The 21940-nt window shown below is 39.4% G+C and overlaps 1 protein-coding gene and 1 long non-coding RNA gene across 4 annotated transcripts in view; both read left to right on the top strand.

Annotated features, from left to right (window-relative positions):
- LOC147445907 (uncharacterized) overlaps positions 1-3229 on the top strand; it is a 45378-nt gene extending 42149 nt beyond the window's left edge. Inside the window, exon 3 of one of the 3 annotated variants that reach the window (XR_015189817.1) lies at positions 294-3229. This is a non-coding gene — a long non-coding RNA (uncharacterized LOC147445907). The remainder of the gene's footprint in view (positions 1-293) is intronic. The other 2 variants (XR_015189819.1, XR_015189818.1) reach the window with 2 other exon arrangements.
- Positions 3230-20437: 17208 nt separating this feature from the next.
- On the top strand, positions 20438-21940 carry LOC147445906 (uncharacterized). Its single transcript, XM_086526127.1, has 3 exons — positions 20438-20457; positions 20550-20664; positions 21574-21940. The coding sequence occupies exons 1-3, from the start codon at positions 20438-20440 to the stop codon at positions 21670-21672; spliced, it is 234 nt and encodes a 77-aa protein (XP_086382253.1). The 3' UTR covers positions 21673-21940.

Below are 21940 nucleotides of genomic sequence, written 5' to 3'. Positions count from 1 at the left end.
ATTCCGATTAGAGCTCCAATCATGGATCATTAGTTCTTTTTTGGACTGGACTGATTCATGAAAGGAGGTAGGAAGGTGAATCTTTGGGTCGATATCTCTACTTTTGGGATGGACTGATCACATATTTGATTCACCGTTGTATTTGCTTGCTCATGTTTGAGTAGATTGAGGTTTATTCCTTTTAGGCTTCACTACTACGCTTGTGTGTGATATTGATTATAACACTAATGTTTGGTTTGAATAATACTTGAAAGAAGAGATAGCATACTGAGCTATGTTTATTCGTATTGCAGGCATCCAATAAGTATGTCTTCCACCGGGAATGTGAGCGGTGATGTTGGTGTCTCAAGCCTGGCTTCCTTGAGGAGACCTCCTACCTCGATACCTCGCAGGACAAGCGAAAGGCAGGTGGAAAAAGTCCAGGGCCCGAGTGGAATTTTGCCACAAATTTAAATAAGTATCAAGATTGGAAATGTAACTTTTGTGGCGAAGAGAAATCTGGAGGAGCACCAAGAATAAGGGATCATTTGCTAGGTGGCAATACCAGAATCCAAGGAGGAAAGTGCAAGGGCTTAGGTGCAGAAGAAGCAGCTATGCGCTTAAAAGCTTTAATTGGTAAGCTAATTTCCACGAGCAAAAGATCAAAACTCTCTACTTTCGACCATCACACCCCGGTATCGATAAGATCAAACCAGGACGAGGGATCATTGGGTGTAACGCCCATCAATGGAAGCACTCAAAGCAGGGAACCAACGACATCTCTTGTCGTGTGATGGTGATTGCACTGCTGCGAATGTCCTCAACCGTCATATGAGGTGTCCTTGAGCTGAAGTCCACTGCTTCACCCAAGACATAATGCATGTATAACATCTTGGCGAACCACAATGGACAATCCATATGATGCATAGAATGACCCATAACATCGAGATATATGTTCTCTCCATTGTCTCGTATGTCTGCATTAATGCATTATGATAGCTTGAGTCGACCTTTCTTGATGTTGTCATTTGCAACGCCTGGCCATATGGATTTGACCATTTCTTGGTCAATCCTAGAGTTCACCTCTTTCCATTGTGTACCCACTGGGTTGGCCCACAGGGAGCAACAAGATGCAATTCGAGCGGTGTCATTCACTCCACCGCCTTGACACATGGATTTGAGACGCTCAAAAGCGTGCTTAGCCCTTTGATTATCATTATGCATATCCTGATTAAACACTATACTTCAGTTACGGCATACAAACGTAATGATAATCCATTGTTATAAGAGTAACCACCATTTTACGACAATCAATTGATATAAGAGTAACCACCATTTTACGACAATCAATTGATATAAGAATAACCACCATCTTACGACAATCAATTGATATAAGAGTAACCACCATTTTTTAAATCAATGAATGACAATCAATGATTCCACGTGGCTTATTGCTTGAAACTTAAGAGAAAAAACAAAACTCGTAGAAAATTTGTTGTCTATTGAGATATAACAAAGTGTTTTTATTACTCATACATCATCCATGGCGTATAAAACCCAAATTTTAAAAGTGCTTTTATAAGTCCAAAGTCTCAGAAAACCCTGCTTTATAAAGTACAACATATATCCATCAAAAAAAGGCTACACTCATTTCAGAGGGAGGACGTAAGCATCGTTCTGGCTGGTCAAATCTTTCTAATTCTTCGTCCAAAAGTGCCAAGGTCTTTCTCTCTGTGGATTTCTTCCTCACCCAACCTTCCACAACAATCCTAGATATGGCTTGTACCTCCACTGAAACCTTATGTTTGAACCAATCTGTGTTGTAGTAGTCAGAGAACTCTCCACAAAACTTACAAAATTGCCATATCACCCATCCTATGGCGTACACATCTGTGGCCTTGGTCCATGGGCACGGGTGATTGCCATCTAGTAACTCAGGAACTCGCCAAGGATGAAGCTTTTGCCAGTTTTCATCGGTATTGTTGGTCTTTTGTGTCTCTAAGCCAACACACAGAGCCAATCCCCAAGAGCCAATCCCCAATCAATTATTCCAATACAGGGAGTGAGATCCTTGGTAAAGTCCAACATGATGTTCCATGGATGGAGATCATTGTGGATCACTCCCTCGTCATGTGCGAATCGCAATGCCTTCACCAAGGCATGGATCAACGAGGGAGCATGATTGCACAGGCTCTTGATACGTGTTTTCTGGTCTTGAGAGGTCTGCTTCCTTTCCCCTCTTGATGCGCTACGAGCGTCGTGAAAGAGCCATGTGGATGGGGCACTGTCTCCATAAGATCACCTAAAGTTCCCCCATTGAAGTAGGGGAATATCAGAAACCATGGCAACGTTACAGAGTGGGCAATACTCCTCACAATCCCTCTATGGTTGAGATCTACCCACCCCACTTTCTGATGCAAAGCTTTTCCACTGATGCTTGGCCTGCCCTTTGAACTCCTTGGCACAATAAGTATTCGTTGCAGGAAGAAAACTGATCCCTTTGATTAGAACTTGCCACTCTGTGCCATAAGCCCCTGACCCAAGTTTCTTGATCTTCTTAATGGACTTATTTGGAATGCCCAGAGTCATACTACATTCAGAATTGTATATACTGCTCTTAGGTGACTGGCAGAAGCAGTAGAACCCGATGTTCCCTCAATGGCAGCCTCCTCAATAAACGATTCTCCAACTTGGCTGCTCCCCACAACTCTGGTGATAGCCATTCGCATTTTCTTGCTTAGGCCAAACTGTGTGTCTATGTGGGATGCTCGCCTTCACCTCTCCTTTTCATCTCTCCATCTAGTGTTCCAATGCTCTAGCTTACCCTTGTCTACTTCTTGAGGGCATTCCTCTTTCAAATCAGAGGCCACCTTGGGCAAATTGCCCACCCAACTGCTCAGTAATGAGTTTATTGATTCGGTTGTTTTGTCTGGATATAACAACATTTTGCGGGCAATCTCACTGTATAATGATTGCAATCTAGACTCATTTGCAACAATCTACGCTATATTGTCGGGATCTAGTGCACTGACGATCGTAATCAACAATTGTCTAATTTTATTTTTGAACTCTATCATTGAAGTAGCAAAAGGATCCATTTTGCCTGCAATGGTATTATTGCAAACAACACATTGTGAAATATAACTATGTGCCACTGCATTTGGATCTTTTCTACGTGATAGAAAAAGTGCAATATAGACCATAGATCTTGCACGCTTTTGCAGTGACACACCTAATCGCAATTGCAACCATGTGCCAATGCCTCACCGTACGACAACTTACAAACAGATGCTCCTGTCATTCTAGCAGCAACACACCTAGTCACAATTGCAACCATGTGCCGAAGCATGAATGACTGGGAGCAACATAAAACATAGTTACCCTACACTTTTGCAATGACACACCTAGCCGCAATTGCAACCATGTGCCAGTGCATCCACGCACGATGACTTCTTTCAAACAGATACTCCTGTCATTCTAGCAGCAACACACCTAGTCGCAATTGCAACCATGTGTTGAAGCATGAATGATTGGGAGAGCAACATAAAACATAGTCATCCTACGCTTTTGCAATGACACACCTAGCCGCAATTGCAACCATGTTCCAGTGTATCCACGCACGGTGACTTCTTTCAAACAGATGCTCCTGTCATTCTAGCAGCAACACACCTAGTCGCAATTGCAACCATGTGCCGAAGCATGAATGACTGGGAGCAACATAAAACATAGTCATCCTACGCTTTTGCAATGACACACCTAGTCGCAATTGCAACCATGTGCCAGTGCATCCATGCACGATGTCTTGTTTCAAGATTCAAGCATATGAAGCATTATGAAATTATTTGAGCACACATTCATGCATTAGATGCTACCGTCAATCTAGCAGCAACACACCTAGTCGCAATTGCAACCATGTGCCGAAGCATGAATGACGGGAAGCAACATAAAACATAGTCATCTTGCGTTTTTGCAATGACACACCTAGCCGCAATTGCAACCATGTGCCAGTGCATCCACGCACGGTGACTTCTTTCAAACAGATGCTCCTGTCATTCTAGCAGCAACACACCTAGTCGCAATTGCAACCATGTGCCGAAGCATGAATGACTGGGAGCAACATAAAACATAATCACCCTAAGCTTTTGCAATGACACACCTAGCCGCAATTGCAACCATGTGCCAGTGCATTAACGCACGGTTACTTCTTTCAAAAAAATGCTCCTATCATTCTAGCAGCAACACACCTAGTCGTAATTGCAACCATGTGCTGAAGCATGAATGACTGGGAGCAATATAGAACATAATCATCGTACGCTTTTGCAATGACACACCTAGCTGCAATTGCAACCATGTGCCAGTGCATCCACGTACGATGATTTGATAAAAGAAATTTTAAACCTTTAAGTTTTAACACAAAAAACTCAAAAAAACATCAATAAAATAAGGAAGGGTTTAAAAAATTACTGCTACACTGCTTTGAGAATGTGGAAAGCTGCCAGAAAGTTTGGTGAAGACTTTTCAATGTACCTCTTTTGTGAAAAGACAAGCACCGGCGTCACCTTTATATAGCCATGGCGGGCCCGATGGGAAAATAGCTTTACCTGGCATGACCGCCGGGAAAATCCACTAGCCCGGCGAGCCAACTAATTAGCCCGGCGGGCTACAAGCCGGTCTCTAGGTCTCCCTGGAGGTCAAAAAAGATGAATGTCAATTAACAAAATCTTTGTTATTTTGCATTTCTATTGTTATTAACCTGAAATTATAGTGTGATCACGTCATTTTGAAATCCCTGATGGTAAAGAAAGTGTCCCAAGTTGGGCTTTGGTGGCCTACACTCCATCCAAATACAATCAAATTTGCAATTCAATGTGATATTTGTGAAAGAATTGACCAATGAGTGATACATCACCTCTTAATCCAATATTTCCACTTGAACAATTCTAGAAATGGAGTTTAAACTATATCGATCTAATCAAACTTGCGACAAAACAAATGAAATGCAGATACATTTTGACTTGTACAGATTACTTTACAAAGTCGATGAAAAGATGGCCATTAGAAGATGATAATGCCATTTTAGTTGCAGACTATCTTTGTCAAGATGTGTTCCCCATGTTTGGATTGCCATTGTAATTGGTCAGTGATTAGGGCACACATTTTTTGAATAAAGTAATTTGAGAGTTGATAAAAACTTTTCGGATTATGCATAAAAAGAGTACCCCTTATTGTCTGCAAGTGAAGGATTGGCAAGAAGCAGTAATAAGGTGATTATGTAGACGTTGGAAAAGTTAGCGGCCACAAATGGGATGATTGGGAGTTTGAAGCTCTTGGTGGAGCTTTGGGCCTATTGCACATCATTTAAAGCGGCTACATAGTGTACTCCTTTCAAGTTGTCATTTGGAATAGAAGAAATTTTCCCTTTGAAATTTGTGGTGCCTAGCATGCAGATTGTAATGTCTAAAAGATTGCTACCAAAAGATTTTGTGGTGTATTGGATGGATCAGTTATGTAGCTAGAAGAGGATAAATACACTAGTTTTATGATAATGAGGGAGTTATAGGTTAGGAAGAATAAATATATGGATAGAGGGATGCACTTTAAGATATTCAAAGAGGGTGACCTTGTGCTAATGTTCAATTATCAGCAAGGGACATGTAAAGAAAAGTTGAAATTGTGATGGATGGGACCCTACCATGTTCATGGAAGTGCACAAGAAAATGCGTTACTTTTGTGGACATGTAAGGGACAATGGTTCCAATTTCGATCAACGTCTTTGAATTGTGGCATTACCATGGGACAGTGACCATTCATGAAATGATGAGGAGACTGAGGTAGTAGGTTAGATGCCAATAATCACTTTAATAAGTGTGATGTAAAATTATGAATGTGGCATTAAGACCCGTGTGGAGTACTTGAGGCATACTGACCAAGATCTTGCAAATGAGTGCATTACTTGTAACAAGGGATGGTGGCTCATTAATTGTCATGCATGTGAATTTGAGACCTTACGCATGGTGATCATATTTGGAAATTCAAAAGGATTACTATATTAGTGTGGTGATTACTTTGGTCCTATTTTTACTTTCCATTTACTCCTATGTTCCTTGCTCGCATACTTATGTAGTTTGTTGCTTTCTCTATAAGAGCTTTCAAGCTCTATGCATACAATAGAGTGATGGCACCAATTGTGAGCTCTTCAAGCATGAAGGCTCTCTAAGGGTTCCACCTTTCAAAAATACCTATAGCATGTGCATTCAAGAGATATTTTTAAAACCCCTCTACACACACACCTCATCACGAATTAAAAGACCCTCTTCCTTCATGAACCTATAACTGTTTTTCAATTTTCCATTTTTAAATCCCTCTTGTACATGTAATTTTGTAATTGCTTGGTATATAAAGAAACTTTTTGGGTGAGATCACATGCTACACCTACATATTTTAAGGTGGACCCCCCACAGAAGGCCCTTACTCCACTCAACTATTAAATGACTAAGGCAATGAAGTTGTGGTTGGAGTGCAGAGAATTACTCAAGTACTCGGTCATCAATTGGGCATAGGTATAGCTTCATCCCCACACCCTCTTAATTCTACAAGAGGAATTTTTCATCTCCATGGTAAACCCAAGCAACTGGTTGCACAATTCGCATAAGAATGATGTTGTCTTCCCTACACATGTATGACAATCCTGATAGAAATAATGACCATGCAAGATATGGTGGAAACTTATGGTTATTTGACCACTAATGAGTTTAGAGTACATGGTTGTGCAAATATAGAAGTGACAGAATGTCTTTGTTGGGTGCTAGAAAATGTATGGTTGATGGCCAAGGTTTACAACATATCTTGTGTTATTCATGCAATAAATATTGCTGCTAGGTTTCCAAGCGAGGTCAACTATGTTGAAGTGCTGTGATTTGGAATATTCTCATTGAATCTAGGATGGTATGAATCTAAGTGCCGATAGTTCTTATGTCTTTCTCTTGTGTGTGTAATGTTCTTTTGGTCTTCAATACCTTAGTCATTGTGTGATATTGTTAAGTTTTGTATTTGATGTCTCGACATGACACGTGAGTAGCATATGAGGTTAGATATCAAAGCTTTGAAAAGATTAATTTGGATTACAATCATCACAAATCCTAGCACTGAATGTTCTTAAACTCACTAAGCTCTACAAGATCAAGAATACAAGAGTTGCAACCTCAAAATAGGATTAGTGGGCCTATTTATATCTGTTGGGATTGGGTTCCAGTTGATTGGGATAGTCATACAATGTACGGTAATTGGTGGGGGTAACTCGTCTACACAACTCAAACTCCTTCCAAGTAAACACTCAAAGATAACCCATCACTGAAGGTATCTCTAAGGACCAGTTCCCACCTTCTACACATTAATTTAGTTTTGTGCGGACCACTACATCAAGAGCGAGCTTACAAAAACCAAATTGCCTTTTAGAGAATAAAATTGTGTAGAGGAAGAATAGGATAATGGTTGAGATGGAATGGACTATGCTTGAGCATTCAGATTTTCCAAAGTCTTTGTGGGCCAAAGTAGCTGTGATAGCAATGCACACTATAAACCAAAATCTAACCTCATCAATTCTAAGCAAGACGTTTGAGGCTCACTTCATTAGAAAGCCCGATGTCTCTCATTTTTGGATCTTTGGGAGTGATGCATCCATGTACCAAAGGAGAACAGTGGGAAGTGTGATCCCAAGTCCAACAAAATGTTTTTTTTTTGGCTTCAGTAGTCTTTTTGAGGGATATCAAATCTATGATCCATTGTAGAAGGATGATGTACTAAACCTCGATGTGGTCTTTGATAAGCATATTCTATCATAGAGGGCTTCAATTCCCAAGTCTTCCATGACAACCCCATATTTGCTGATACTTGGAGACCTCGATGATCACATCCTCTTATTGATGAATCTTCTTCTCCTATTCTTATCCCTCAAGCTCCAGAGGAGAATGCACCCATTCCAGATGATGTAGATGATAGTGGTTCTCACCATAGTGCATAGGTAGAGCCACGTGTAGCCCCCTCTTTTGGCGAGAAGTCAAACAAGTTACCCAAAGTGGCTATTAGAGACTTTGAGTGATGCAACTAGTTTAGATTACACTCTATGACTCGTTGCCAAGGGCTTCTCTCATAAACATGGTGTGAACTACAATGAGACCCTGAGACCCTTGCACTGACTACAAGAATGGTGACCATTCGGACAACCTTTTCCCTTGCTTCCTTTTTTGGGTGGTTTGCTCAGCATGTAGATGTCATCTTAGCTTCTCTCAATGATGACTTAGAGGAGGAGGTGTATGTGGAGCAACCTCAAGGTTTGTTGGATCTTGATTTTGGTGACATGGTTTGCAAATTGTGGAAGGATCGTTATGGCCTAAAACAAGCCTCTCAAGTATGGTACCAAAAAATAGACTCTATCACTCCTTTTGTCGTTCTTTTGCAGCACCAAATTTGGGGGGGGGGGGGAGGGTTCACTCTATGTAAAACCTATGTATCACGCGCATTCAAGGACTATTTATAAAACCCTTGAGTGTGAATTTTCACCAATAAAAGCGTAATGTTTTTTCCAAGATCATTTTTTCAACACCCTTCTGCAAGTGAAAATGTGAGAAAACATAGAATAAAATAATCCATACTATTGAACCCACATGATATGCATTTTTTTATTGTAGTGAACCACCCACACCCCCCCCCCCCCCCCCACACACCCTTTGAGGCTATTTCCAAGAGTTATTAGAATCATTTGGTTTGAGTGAGTGAAAACCTATCTTATCTCCTATATGGACCCCATCCAAAAGTTGTCAAAGTATGACCTCTCAAATGTAGTGGAGGCTACAAAGTACTGGAATTTGGTTGGTTCTCTTATTTGAGTTCCTAGTCTCATGTCAATTTTTTGGTAGAACTTCTTATCTCTTTCATGCAATGACCTACCAAAACACATATGGAGCAGGCTCTTTGAAATTTATGATATTTAAAAAAGTCAAAGTCATTAGGCTTTTCTATGTGATTTTAGGTATGGATAATAAATTCATTTTTTGAGGATGGAATGATCAAATTAGGGTGGAGATCTAGATGGACAATGGTCAACTACAGATTACACCCTTTCTTTTGGCTCAGGAGTAGTTTCATAGAGCAATAAGAAACAAAATACAATCTCCTTATCATCCATAGAGGTGGAGTATAGGGCTATTTGTAGTGCTACATGTGAGTCATTGTAGTTTACAAAGAATACTTTGAGGGACTGGCCACGATAGACAACCACAATCTACTTTGAAAACTAGAGTTATATACCCATTGCAAGAACCCAAATTTTCATGCCCCAACCAAGCATATAGAGATACAATACCATTTATGTTCATGAGAAGGCCAAGAATGGCTCTATTCAACTAAGGTATGTTTTGATGTTAGATAATGTTGTTGTTGATATCTCACCAAATCTCTACCACATGCATCATTATCCTCTCATGCCATCTCCCTTAAACTAGTTCTCCATCTAGGAGCTAAGAGGGGATGTTAGAGTTTTGTATTCTTATCTGGTGGTGGCTCCAATATCTCCCATGAGCAAATTAGGGAGTGAGGATGTTTTGGTTTTGTGCTTGGTGATACTTGATGTAGACGTATGTTCTTGGCGGTGCATTCCATTCTATTGCCCACCCAATAGGCTAGCATGGGGCAAGACCCCCGTTCCTAGAATCTTCCTGGGTCATAGTCTCTTGTGTTATACATTTTTCCTATTTCATGTGGACCAACCTTTTAGTGACTTAGTATATTTATTAGGGATAGGATTACTTACAGGTTCCACTTGTAAATTTCCTATATGTGCCTATTTGGTGGGTGGTACACATTAGGAGGTCGATTCAAAAGAGATCTCTCAAGATAGATCTAATATTCATTGGATTCCTAGTCCCAAGAGGAAGTTTGGTCACAAATTCAGACAAGATCATCACCCAATTCACCATGTTTTTGTTGTACCCTTGATACTCATATGGTTCCACACCTGTGATGACATCCTCTTCATTTTGATCTTTCCACTATGCTAAATTGAAGAGTTTTTTGAGTTTCACCCACTTCTTGAGTGCTTTCTTATGCAACATCGAGGTGGACCGCCATGTCTATGCATTAAATTTTAGAAAAGACACCACTTGTCATACCTTGGAGGCTTCAAAAAAAAAAATCCTCCAAAAAAATCAATGTCAATCTCTTATATGAATGCAAGAGTTGGATGCGCATCCTTCAAGCTTATTGGAGCTCCCACAAGATCCTTATGCTTGGTTGGCTCCCGAGTCCTCATGGAAATTGACACCACATGGCGTGGTTTGAGCTACATGGTTTCTCTATGAACACGCTCCACCCCTTTCAATATTTTCTAGATGCACCTTCTCTCTCTCTCTCTCTGTGACATGTAGGGAGGTCACTAGACTTATATGATAGAATTTTTTTTAGCAACCCAGAGGACATAGACATAGCCTATATAAGAGCTAAGCACAAAGATGACTACAGACAAAGAGAATTTTCTCCAGCTCACAAAGGGTGGTTTATTATCCAGGCCTACCTACATGGACACTCACTTGTCCCAAGAATTACAATGTGCTATTGAAATTATTCGGGCATTATCATACCATTTGGATATTGAGACTAGAAAATTTCAAGGCATCTTGAGACCAGGTTGTGGCAATTGTGTTAAGAGAGAGTGAGAGATCGTGTTCACTATACATGGCACTTTAAAACATACTATGAGATATGTGACCGCTTTTGTTGCCTTTTTAAAGAGGTTTTTGGGCTTTTATCTACAGTTTTGAGGTACTAGGATCAGAGATGTTTTTGAATTTGTCTAATCGAGATTAAACAACATCGAATAGGGTTAGAGAGAGAGAGAGAGAGAGAGAGAGAGAGAGAGAGAGAGAGAGAGAGAGAGAGAGAGAGAGAGAGAGAGAGGCTTACAGACTAGGAGACACACCACAAGACAAATCATAGTGTTCTTCCATGGCATATCACTAGTAGAGGTATACTGAGTGATCGAGCAATAGAGCTAGGTAGATCTTGGAGACCTAGGATGAGGGGATGATCCCATCAATGGTGGAGGAGGTTGCAGTAAAGGACCAGACCTATATTGGCAAGCCTTGGGAGATGCCTTATGCACACTCTCACCATGGAGGACATTAACATGTTCATGCACTGACCGATACAAGCCATCTCCTAGTGTTGATACACATATCTACCTTTTTGTATCTGTTCTTTGAGATATACACCCACATCTTGTATATGTACCCCTCACAATGTTGATACCTTCCTATTATAGCTCTTGTGTACATGGTAGTCATCCACTAGAAAAAATAACTATCGGCTCCATCATGATTGACTAGATCCTATGACATCCCCACTAATGTTGTTAGAGTCCAATTGTGGGTGTAGAACTAGGTACAAATATATGCTCCCACCCACCTGCACACCACACACAAACACACACACACATGAGCATTCATCAATACAAAGATCTATGTACTGAGTTTCTATCATAACTTTATAGATGTAGGGCAGACTCAGCCATGATTGGGATGAGAGATGCCTTGGACTCTATTTACTCGAGATTCAACGACATTAAGTAGAGTTACTAAGAGAGAGGCTTAGAGACAGAGAAACACACCCACATATACATCTCAATGTTCTTCCATCTAGAGATTGAGAAGAGATGAGAGCAACCAAAGATAGGGTAGAGGTATACTAAGTGATCAAGCAGCAAAGTTGGGGAGATCCTAGAGGCGCAGTATGGTGGAATTCTTCCATTGCTAGAGGAGGTTACAACCTCATCACAACAAAGGATCATATCTTCATTGGCAATACATGGGAGATGCCCTATGTAGACTCTCACCATTGAGACATCAAAATGATCACGCACCGATTGATGCGAGCCATCTTAAAATTTTGATACACACATATCCACCATTTTGTATTTTTTCTTTAAGATACACACCCACCTTTTGTAGATTTAACCCTCAAGCTCTTGATGTCTACCTTCTATAACTCTAGTATGCCTAGATGAATCCACGTTGAACCCAAATTCAAAGCTAAATGAAAGTACAAGGTATAGACTCATCGTAGTCATCCACACAAGATAATATGACCATCAACTCCATTGTACATAGTATTGATTAAATACTACAACTTCAAGGACCTGGGCCAGGGGCCGTGGTTTTGGATTGCGTTGCATAACTCAAAGATGGGCGGCAACAACAAGCTACAAGCGCCAATTTGTTGTGTTTAAAGAGCATAGCTTGATGATGAAGATCGTGAGAAGATGATGTGTTATTCCATACAAGTAAAGATGTACAAGTAAAGCAAACAAGGCTTGTGTGCATGCAGCTAAGAAAAGCAAGATCATGCATGCCATCAAGGTGATTTTGAATTGCAAGGGTTTGGTTTTGAGGAGCAAGGCTCTGGATAAGATTGATGATGAGATTTCAAAAATGTACTGATATTTCTAATGATGGTTATGTAACTCTTAGTTTTTTATAATGATTTCACAAGCCAACAAGCCAACAATCAAAGGCAAGCTTGGCAAGCATAGATTGCACAAGCCAACAAGCATAGATTGCACGTGTATAACATGACAAGCAAAGCTTGCATCAAGGCAAAAGGAGTTTGTGTACATAAATCAAGGCAAGCTCAAAGTTACTCAAGTATTGAACTTGAATGCGGCAAGGCAAGCATCAGAATAAACAAGGGGAGCAACACTCTTAGCCTAAAACGGTATTCTAAGTTATCAATGTTTTATCATGCATTGCATATGAATATTTGAAGAATAATCATAAGGCTATGAGCACACAATTTCTATTTACGAAGGCCAAATGCTTCAGTTCTTAAGACATGATAAAGTTTTCAAGACATAAATTATTGACACCAAGTACGGCACAAAGTGTATCTAAAAAAAGATCCAAAATAATTGAAACTTTGAAATTCAAGGCAAGGACAAGGCTGAGTCAAGCAAGATACAACTTGCTACTTCTCTATCTATTTCATGCAAGTGTTGTGGACCTAACTCCACACAAGAAGGCTTTTCGATGCTTCCACTACAATGTATGACATTCTACCAAGGACGTCATTGATCAAATTATTGCACATTTTTTTCTAGTGTAGAGTGGGTGGATAGATTTTATGCTTTAAAAGTTCAATTGTTGGTTGATAATCGACAAGGTCAATTCTACTTACGATATGCAAGGCATACATAATGATGCATAAGCCTTACCCATGCTCTTAGTTATGACTTTTTGCACGAGGGTGCTGAATTCTACATAGGGTGCACACAAGATTTATGATTGGCACTTATTTTCTCCTATACACATTTTCTATTATGTTTTGGACATGGATATTTTCTTCCAATCTTTATTATGCCCCTATGGGTGAATCTTTTGGAAAAGGATTTTTGAAAAATAACCAAAAGATCCCAAAGACCCCCTTCAAAAATAGCCATTAGCCCCTAATGTTTTCCTTGGATGGATTATAGGATTTTCCCAACATGTCTATGGAAAGAAGCTTAGGGTTCTTTTAACCAAATGAGAAGGGAAGTCCTTTGTCCAAATGCAAGCATCTATGTTTGCATAATTCCGTAGGATTTCAAGATGCAAGAACCTATGCTTGCATCTTGAAAGCCTATGGAATTTTGCAAGACCTCACATGGGTGCGAGAATTCATGATGAGATTTCTAGTCAAGAGATGTTGGAGAAACATGTTGCACTTGGCAATACTTTGGTTGATATGTATATGAAATGCCGTGCCCTCACGAAAGCACAAAAGGTTATTGATGTTGTGATACTGCAAGGAACCTTTGGGCTATTTGAATCAGATGCGAAGTGAAGGTTTCTTGCCAGATGGAGTCTCTTGGAGTGCTCTTGTAAGAAGATTTTCCTAACAAGGGCTAGTCAAGGAAGTTTTGAATTGTTTTTTGTTAGATGCAACACATGGGCACCTTCCCAACTGCAATCATTTTTCTTAGTGTGCTCAATGTTGGATGAGGGCCAAATTCTTTTTGATGGCATAAGAGAAAAACATGGCATTATATCCTAGACACGGAGCACTACACTTGTAGTGTTGACCTTTCTAGGCAGGCAAGGCATTTTTACAAAGCTATGAGCTTAATGAAGAGGATGCCATCATCTGATTATCCTCCAACTTGGTTAGCTCCTCTAAGTGTTTGTCAAAAATGGGGAAATATGGAGCTAGCATGATTGGCCTTTAAGTGTGCACAATAAAACTAGAGAATTGCAATGCTTTGGACAAGACGTAGTTGCTAGATTGATGTACGCTACAATATCGTGAAATGAAATTGTCCCTACAAATTTGAAATGAGTCTCACAAAATATTTCCCTTGATTCAAACAAGGTTTTTTCTTTGTCAGCCTTCTAAGAAAATGACCATTGCTGGTTCAATTTATCAATACACGACAAAGGGTGGATATACCAAAGACAAAGGTTTAGCCGACAACACTGGATTGGTCACAACAATTGATAAATGAATATTGAACTAAAGGAAAGTCTTTGAATTTTTTATTTATTACCGACAATGCAATGAAACGAACGTATTAAAAATTCATGCTGCCATGAGAATGGCACGTTATCATGCATCATAAACATTGAAAACGATTGTGCAAACTTCCCCATGCAAAGAAACTTGCATGTTTTATGTTTCCAAACATATAAGGGAACAACATGTATTTAAACAAGATGAACGGTCACTTTGACATCCTAAAACAATGTTAGGAAAAGAACTAGGGTCCAATGTATTTTAACCAAATGAAATTGTAAAATCCCGGCTAGATCTTGAGCTTGCTTGTAAGAAAACTTGGCAAAAGCTTCAAATTATGACCTAAAAGCCGGGAGAATTTCAAGTTTGCCCTTACATTCACCGGTTAGGAAAAATATATTTTTTCTAATCCTCTCCTAAAACAAACAAGTCAAATTTTTACAAGACATGCCAAATTCCAATGGTTAAGTTTTGAAGGGTGGATGTAATGGAGTTCAAAAATTAAAAGGCAAACCATCACAAAGTGTTTAAATAATCTTTCTGTAATTGTGACTGCATGTGCAAAATTCTATGGTTGTCAAGGTCTCTCTTGCATGTAGACAAACTATAAAGAAAACATAAAACATGCTAAATGATGATTTAAACTAGAACCCTAAAAACACATTACACCAATCAACGAAAAACGGTCAAGTACTGTATTGTGTTGATCGTGATATTATATATAAGGACTAGACTAATGGGATAAGAAATTAAAAATTAAAAGATATTCCTAATGGCTTAAGAAAATAAAAGGTATTCTTTTTTTTTTTCAAAACTCACAATTGTGAGTGGATAGTATTAAGAACATCAAAAATATACACCAACCTCGAGCTCAGACCGAACATTGAGGATCAATGGATTACAAGTTTTTTGCTTGATATAGAAACCACAACTACTCCTAGGCTTTACTTATTACAAGATGTCATCATGACATGTATTGTTCTAGACCAATCCTTTGAGGCAAAGATTTTCTCAACAACAACAAAAAGGATGCGCTAGTCTATAGTACATAGCAGCGGGCAATGATAAGGCACGTAGATTTACAAGAGTATCAATTGGGAAGGACATATACAACATTGTGTGTGTGTGTGTGTGTGTGTGTGTGTGTGTGTGTGTGAAAGAGAGAGAGAGAGAGAGAGAGAGAGGACACTATAAAGAAAAGAAAATGCTAAAAAAAAAAAAAAGGAGACAAGAAACATAAATATACCAATGTGAAGTTGACTACCTCTTTATATGGACACAAAATGTTTTTTGAATTTCCACCTTCATACGTCTTTTGACTTTTTGCCTTCATCTGTCTTTCTACTTTCCACCTTCGTTTGTCTTTTTATTTCGTGAACTCACCCTTCACCTATGCCCTTAATATGTTTTGACAGAATTTTTGTTTTCTTGAGATTGGGGAGACCTAATGGAGTTAGAAATTAATAACAATCATATGACATAAATCATTTGAAAATCACGATCTTTTAATGATTTTTGTCTTTCCAACAAATGAACAAGAGGAAATAAACTTTATGTTCGGAAAACTCTTTTATCAACCATGTGGAAAATTTATGAATGTGTGCAATCTATTGTTTCAATTTAGGATGGGTTCAGATGACCTGGTGCAAGAGCAATGGGCACATTCATAGCTCCATTATGTCGAATTCTCATTGGTGCAAAAGGGGAGAACCTTCTTTTGGACCCACAAAACCTTGGGCAAACCCCCCTCCTCAAAAAATTACTTCTTTCACTTATTTTTAAGTGGGATATGCAGAAATGGCTACTCGAATCTTTAATCAATGGCTACCAGTGTTGGAATCAAACCATCAAGGTAGCGCCTATTGGTTGATAGCCCTGTGAATAAAAGCATATTAAAACTGCTAGTGCCTCATGCGAAGGAGAGAGGAGTCGACATGTGAAAAACTCATTTCTTGTTGCCACCTTCATCTGAACCCACTCTTAGGTACATTAGAAACACGGTATTAGAAGCACTGTCTGCAAGGCTATTCAATGAGCATGTAAGAATTTATATATCCACCAACGAATATTATTTATCCATGAAAAGATATCAACAAAACTACTTTTGATTTTTTTCTAATAGCGAATCTCACAATATGTGAGAGGTTATATTAATAAAAGAAAGTCATTACATTAGCACCATGATTAATCTGAGCCATGGCCACATATATTCCAATGGAAACAAATGATTAAAAAAACACCAACTTGGCACCCAACAAATTTTCATAGATCTGATAGTAAGAATCACCCAGTTCCACATGTTAGAGGTCCTGTCCTAGCCTTCCAAACATGGTGAAGAAGTAAAATCTAACTACCTGAGTGCAAATCAGAATCCGTTGGCTCTTCATCTCTTTCCCTCCAAGGAGCAAATCATTCTTGGAAAACCAAATCTTCCAAGTCCTTTGGACGATTTTACACACCTTACTAGCCAGGCCACTATTCACTCCAAGAATAAGTGTGGCAGGTTCTCCCTAGTAGTTCTGTAGCCCGAACACCTGTCGGAGCCGATGCCTCGAGCTAAGGCCTTGTCACATGTTGGCAAGGCCCCCCACAACACCTTCCATAGAAAAATCTTCATTGCCAAGGGAACCTGAGGGTTCCATATGTTCTTTGTAACTGCCGGCCACCGCACCTCTAGCCATTGTTTGCCCCACTATTTGTTCAGAGGGGTTGACTAGAATGCCTTTTATAAAAGACCTATGTAAATTCCCTTGGTGTGTGGTTTGAGAAAGTGACCACTCTGTGGGCGTCGCCAGGCTTCCCACTCAAAGTTGGGTGTGCTAAGGGGCATTAAGAGACTGCCCAACCTTTCTAAAACTTTGTTTATCAGCAACCTCTTTGTGCTGTTAAGGTGAAACTGGGTAGGGGCAAGGTCTGCCTCTTTCCAATTCAGCTTGCAGGCATCCCCCTTACGTGGGTTAGACACTAAAATCCTTTATTATCACCTTTCAAGGCAATCTCCGTCCAGCAAGGTCCAAAAAAAGGACTTTTGAATTTTAGTTAGTTTTGAAGTTTTCAATCATTTAATGCCTCCCATCCAAAAGTCAAATGTATGCTTGACTCTCTTCTTCACTAAGGTTTGTCTTAGAAAGCCAAAAAATCATCCTGCAAATGATTCGATGAAAAGATTAGAATTTTTTTTTATTTTTTTTGGGGAAGAACTCCCAATCGTAAGTGAATTATATTAACATGACCAAAAAATTACAAATTCTAGTCATGCTCTTCCCGATTCATGATATTTTCCAGCACCCAAATATACATCAGTTGACTGGGGAACCACCCTGAGACATTGGAAAGGCCCCCATAGATAAGCTTGACTAGATCTTGGAGCAAAACTTGCACCTGCGTGGTTAATACAGTGCCCATCACCCTATTCCAATCCGTTTTTCAAAGGAGACCATCGCTTCCTTGCTTTCTTGTATCATCTCTGAGAATTGAGGTGTTTGAACTGTGTTCTTGAAGACTCGGCAATTTTTAGCATTCCACACGTGTTTGAAGTAGAACTTTACAAGCTGCGGATGTAAATTTAGAAAAATCTAATAATTTGCATACTGATAAGTAGCACTTTACAAGTTGCGAATGTAAATTTGGATAGATTTTAACGTTTTTATGGTTCTTTTTCCAGGTACATGTGTCAAAAATGGGACCTCCAAGGTAATATGCTTAGAATAAAGGCAAAGCGTCCCATTAATGAAGCGCTCTCAGTACTTCTCCTTGGTGTATCTCAGGACTAAGTGACACGGACATGGGAGGGTGGGATCTACGGTCGAGGGATTGTGGGTCGTAGATCTGAAATGCGGGTACTTTTGTAAAAAGTAATCTAGGGTACCCACATTTGCGGGCACGATTTTGAACCCGTGACCTCACCCACGAGAGACGGATACCCTAACCACTACGCCATGCGCGCGTTGTGAAACGTGGGAGCCTTAGTTTACTTAAAACCTGTATGTACAAGGGCCACAACCAAAAGTAATCTAGGGTATCTTATATTACTTTTTAAAATAAAAAGTAATCTAGGGTACCTTAGATTATTTTCGACGCCGCCACTGGGATCTACGGCCCACAAATCTCCGACCGTAGATCCCACCCTCCCATGCCTGTGCCACTTAGTCCTGAGGCTTGGCGTAGGCACCATTTTTCAAAATATTGCATTTGTGTGTGTGTGTGTGTGTGTGTGTGAGAGAGAGAGTGAGAGAAAGAGAGAGTGAGAGAGAGAGATCCGTTTGAAAGGATCAAGGGTCCAGGTGAAAATAGACGAGATCTTCCATCCATTTTTTGTAAGGGCAATTTTCACTCTGCGCAGTGCGAAAACGACGGGCTGATTCTCTGCAAACTGCGAATTAAAGGCCGCGGGCTCGTTCTCTACATACTGCCCTGCGCCGCGCTGACGGGCTCATTCTGCGCATATTGCCCTGCGTAACAGTGACGAGCTTCATTCTATACTTACTACCCCGCGCCTCGCCGTGCTCATTATCTGCGCCATATCTCCGAATGAGTTGTTGTGTGTCGCTTAGCAGCATCGAAAGAATGGACAGTTAGTTTTGTGCCCTTCGAATGAGTTGTGGGGCGTAGCACTGTGCCATATTTGCGGACATTTGGCGAGGTAGAAACCACACAGAACCTGCCCGCCGGAGATCTCTGGTTTACTTTGGAAACTAGGTTAGTTTTGGGTGCTCATCTATGAGGGCACGCGATTACTTGTTATGCAATTATCTACTAAACATCTTGATGCTTGTGTCCTTATGGCTCCAAGAATGTAATCGAAGCACATGCACCTCTATCGCAAGTAGAGAAATAGCTTTCGAACAATCACATGGGTGTTTTTGAGAGTGAATGGCAAGCGGAGGCGAAGTGGAAAGCGATATCAACATGAGCGAAACTGAGCTATGTCTTGTTTGGATACTTTTGATTTTTGGGTGCGCCATTGGCTTCATTGATGCTCTCCCTATTGGAAGGCTAATGATTCATTTTATGATAGTATCTCAATTATGTTGTACAATGTTTGATGGTGCACCTTGTTTAAACTTGAAAATCGTTAATGAGACATGTCACAGGTTGTGCTTGTGTATGTGTAGAGGTCATATGGTTTGTATGATCAATAAACTTCAATCTTTTTTTCGTATCTTGGTTAGGATATGTCTCCATTTATTGAGGTTGTGGGGACAAATGGAAAAGTAGCATGTGAGTGTCATGCATCATAAATGTGTATTGATAGAAAGATCTATTATGAAAGACAATTTCTTCTCATTAGACATCTAAAGATTGTGCACAAAATCACTAATATCCATGTTTCAGAGCATAAATCGAAGCAACGTAACACTAGTGAGAGACCACCATGAACAGTGTCTTCTATATTTAAATGCCAATGTATGACAAAATTGGGAATGTTGTACATAGAGTTAAGGTGGCATGAAGAAAGTTTCACAAAAATTTAGAGCAACGAGCAACTAAAGAGTGGGAAACAGTGTATGACCTAAAAGAGAAATCACAAATAGAATGGGAACACACTTGGATCAAAACTCAAAATATTGTATGGGAAGCAGACATGCTGAGTAGAGTAGTAAAGATAGAGGCAAAAATAAAGCGTCGGTACAAAGCTCGCGTGAATGGGGTCCCACATGATACCGATGCCTCTCATGAGGAAAATTCTAGTGCCAACAAAGAATAAATCAATGATTGTGAGGATGGATCTTCCATTGTAAGTTTTGTATAATATATTGTGCAACTCTTTTTTCTTCAGAAAGGTACTTTTTGATATTTACTCGATTTATAATTTTGTTTGTTATTATAGCTTGTTTCATCATCAACATCTAGCTTTACGCATACCAAAAGGATTATTTTCGTGGTGAGCCACGATCACCTTGTATGTGAGAGCCACGACTTGAATATGGAGCAACTTCTCGACAGGTTTGTTGCTAATATAGATTTGTATAATAGTGTAAACATTTGAAGTGTATTAAACAAAGGTAAATAATGTAAGTGTATTAATTTTAATGTAGGTGTCATAAAGGAGTTACGTTTCTCTTGCGATCAAGTCGGGATGGTCTTGAGTCGCGGGTGGACTTAGATGCACAAGTTATCGATGATGTTTTAGATCTTGAGTCTTCGACAAAGGTTATCAATCTCTTTGCATTGTGAGAAAAATAACACTATATTTAAGTAACGTAGATTTTTATGCTCTTATAACTTATTAAACTACTATTTGATAGATGGATGGAAGATATATTATCATCAGATGTTTTATTAGTGGCGGTGTGGTGGGTCGACAGCATGTGGTACCCTTTTGTCTCGGAACGTACTATAAGATACCATACTCTCGATAATTTCTTTGGGACTCCCAATTTAGGAAGTCATATCTTTATATTTTTCCATGTCTTAGATGTGTATGATTATTTCACTGTTACGTATTACACAATAGATTAAAAAATACGAAGTCTAAATTTAACATGTTTGTATAGATCTCACTGTGTTCTTCTGGCATTTTACAATGCCCATGTGGTACGCATACCTCCTCTTTCTTGACAATGTTCATCTTTATTTCTCTTTAATTCACTCTCAATTGTCACCATTGAGAGACTGCTACTGAGTGTGTCTATGTACGCACTACTATTACTCCTTCAAAATGATTGAGTTGTTTGTTAACTTTCAATTAAACGCATGCATTTGGTTGAAGGGTACTAAAGCATTTCAATACACACTGCTCAAATCTACAAGTCAAAGAGGAGCTAGAAGATTCCCGAGAATCATATAAAATCATTACTGCAAAGGTTGATAGCTTTAATGTAGTTTTTGATTGAGTACTGGCATTTTCATTGATAATGTATTTGTAGTTGTTGTTTGCAGTGTCCCCAACAACCAAATGCAACTGATTGTGAATATTATGTAATGACTGCAATAAGATTATTGATTAAGACCACGTTCAAAGATAAGAAACCTCAAGTCAATCTGGTAATTGCATGTCCTAATGAAGCATATTTTTATCAAGTGTGCTTAGCATTTTTTGATGCACATATTTTTTGACAGTTAAAAAAAATTTGGTTCCAGTATGAAGAGGTTGATTTTACGAAAAAGAAGCTCAGCGAGTGGTTGCACAAGCAGTTGGGTGAAGTCACGGTTGGCTAGGCTACGATTTAGTGTTGAACTATTTTGAGATTACATAAAAATGTGATCACCATTTTTGTTTTGAGCGTTAGCTTTGGACATAATTGACAAGCATAGCTCTTGTTTTTGTATTGAGCCTTTTTTATTTACATCGAAATGTGATCATCATTTTTGTATCAAACGCTAGTTTTGGATAAAATTGCCACTCCGTATTGATGTTACTATCAAGAGAGCTTCTCTATCTCTATATTTTGAAGCCTTTCTTGTTGCATACAACGTAAAGTTGAGT

This window comes from Adiantum capillus-veneris, chromosome 12, assembly GCF_014529385.1.
Source record: "Adiantum capillus-veneris isolate H3 chromosome 12, ASM1452938v2, whole genome shotgun sequence".
Lineage (NCBI taxonomy): Eukaryota > Viridiplantae > Streptophyta > Polypodiopsida > Polypodiales > Pteridaceae > Adiantum > Adiantum capillus-veneris.
This window is presented reverse-complemented; position numbering and strand designations above follow the sequence as displayed.

Excerpts from the sequence above, each read along its gene's own strand:
- LOC147445906 (XM_086526127.1), top strand. The coding sequence starts at position 20,438 with ATGGAGCAACTTCTCGACAG. Across the intron at positions 20,458-20,549 it reads ATGGAGCAACTTCTCGACAG|GTGTCATAAAGGAGTTACGT; the intron begins GTTTGTTGCTAA and ends ATTTTAATGTAG. Across the intron at positions 20,665-21,573 it reads ATCTTGAGTCTTCGACAAAG|TTAAAAAAAATTTGGTTCCA; the intron begins GTTATCAATCTC and ends ATTTTTTGACAG.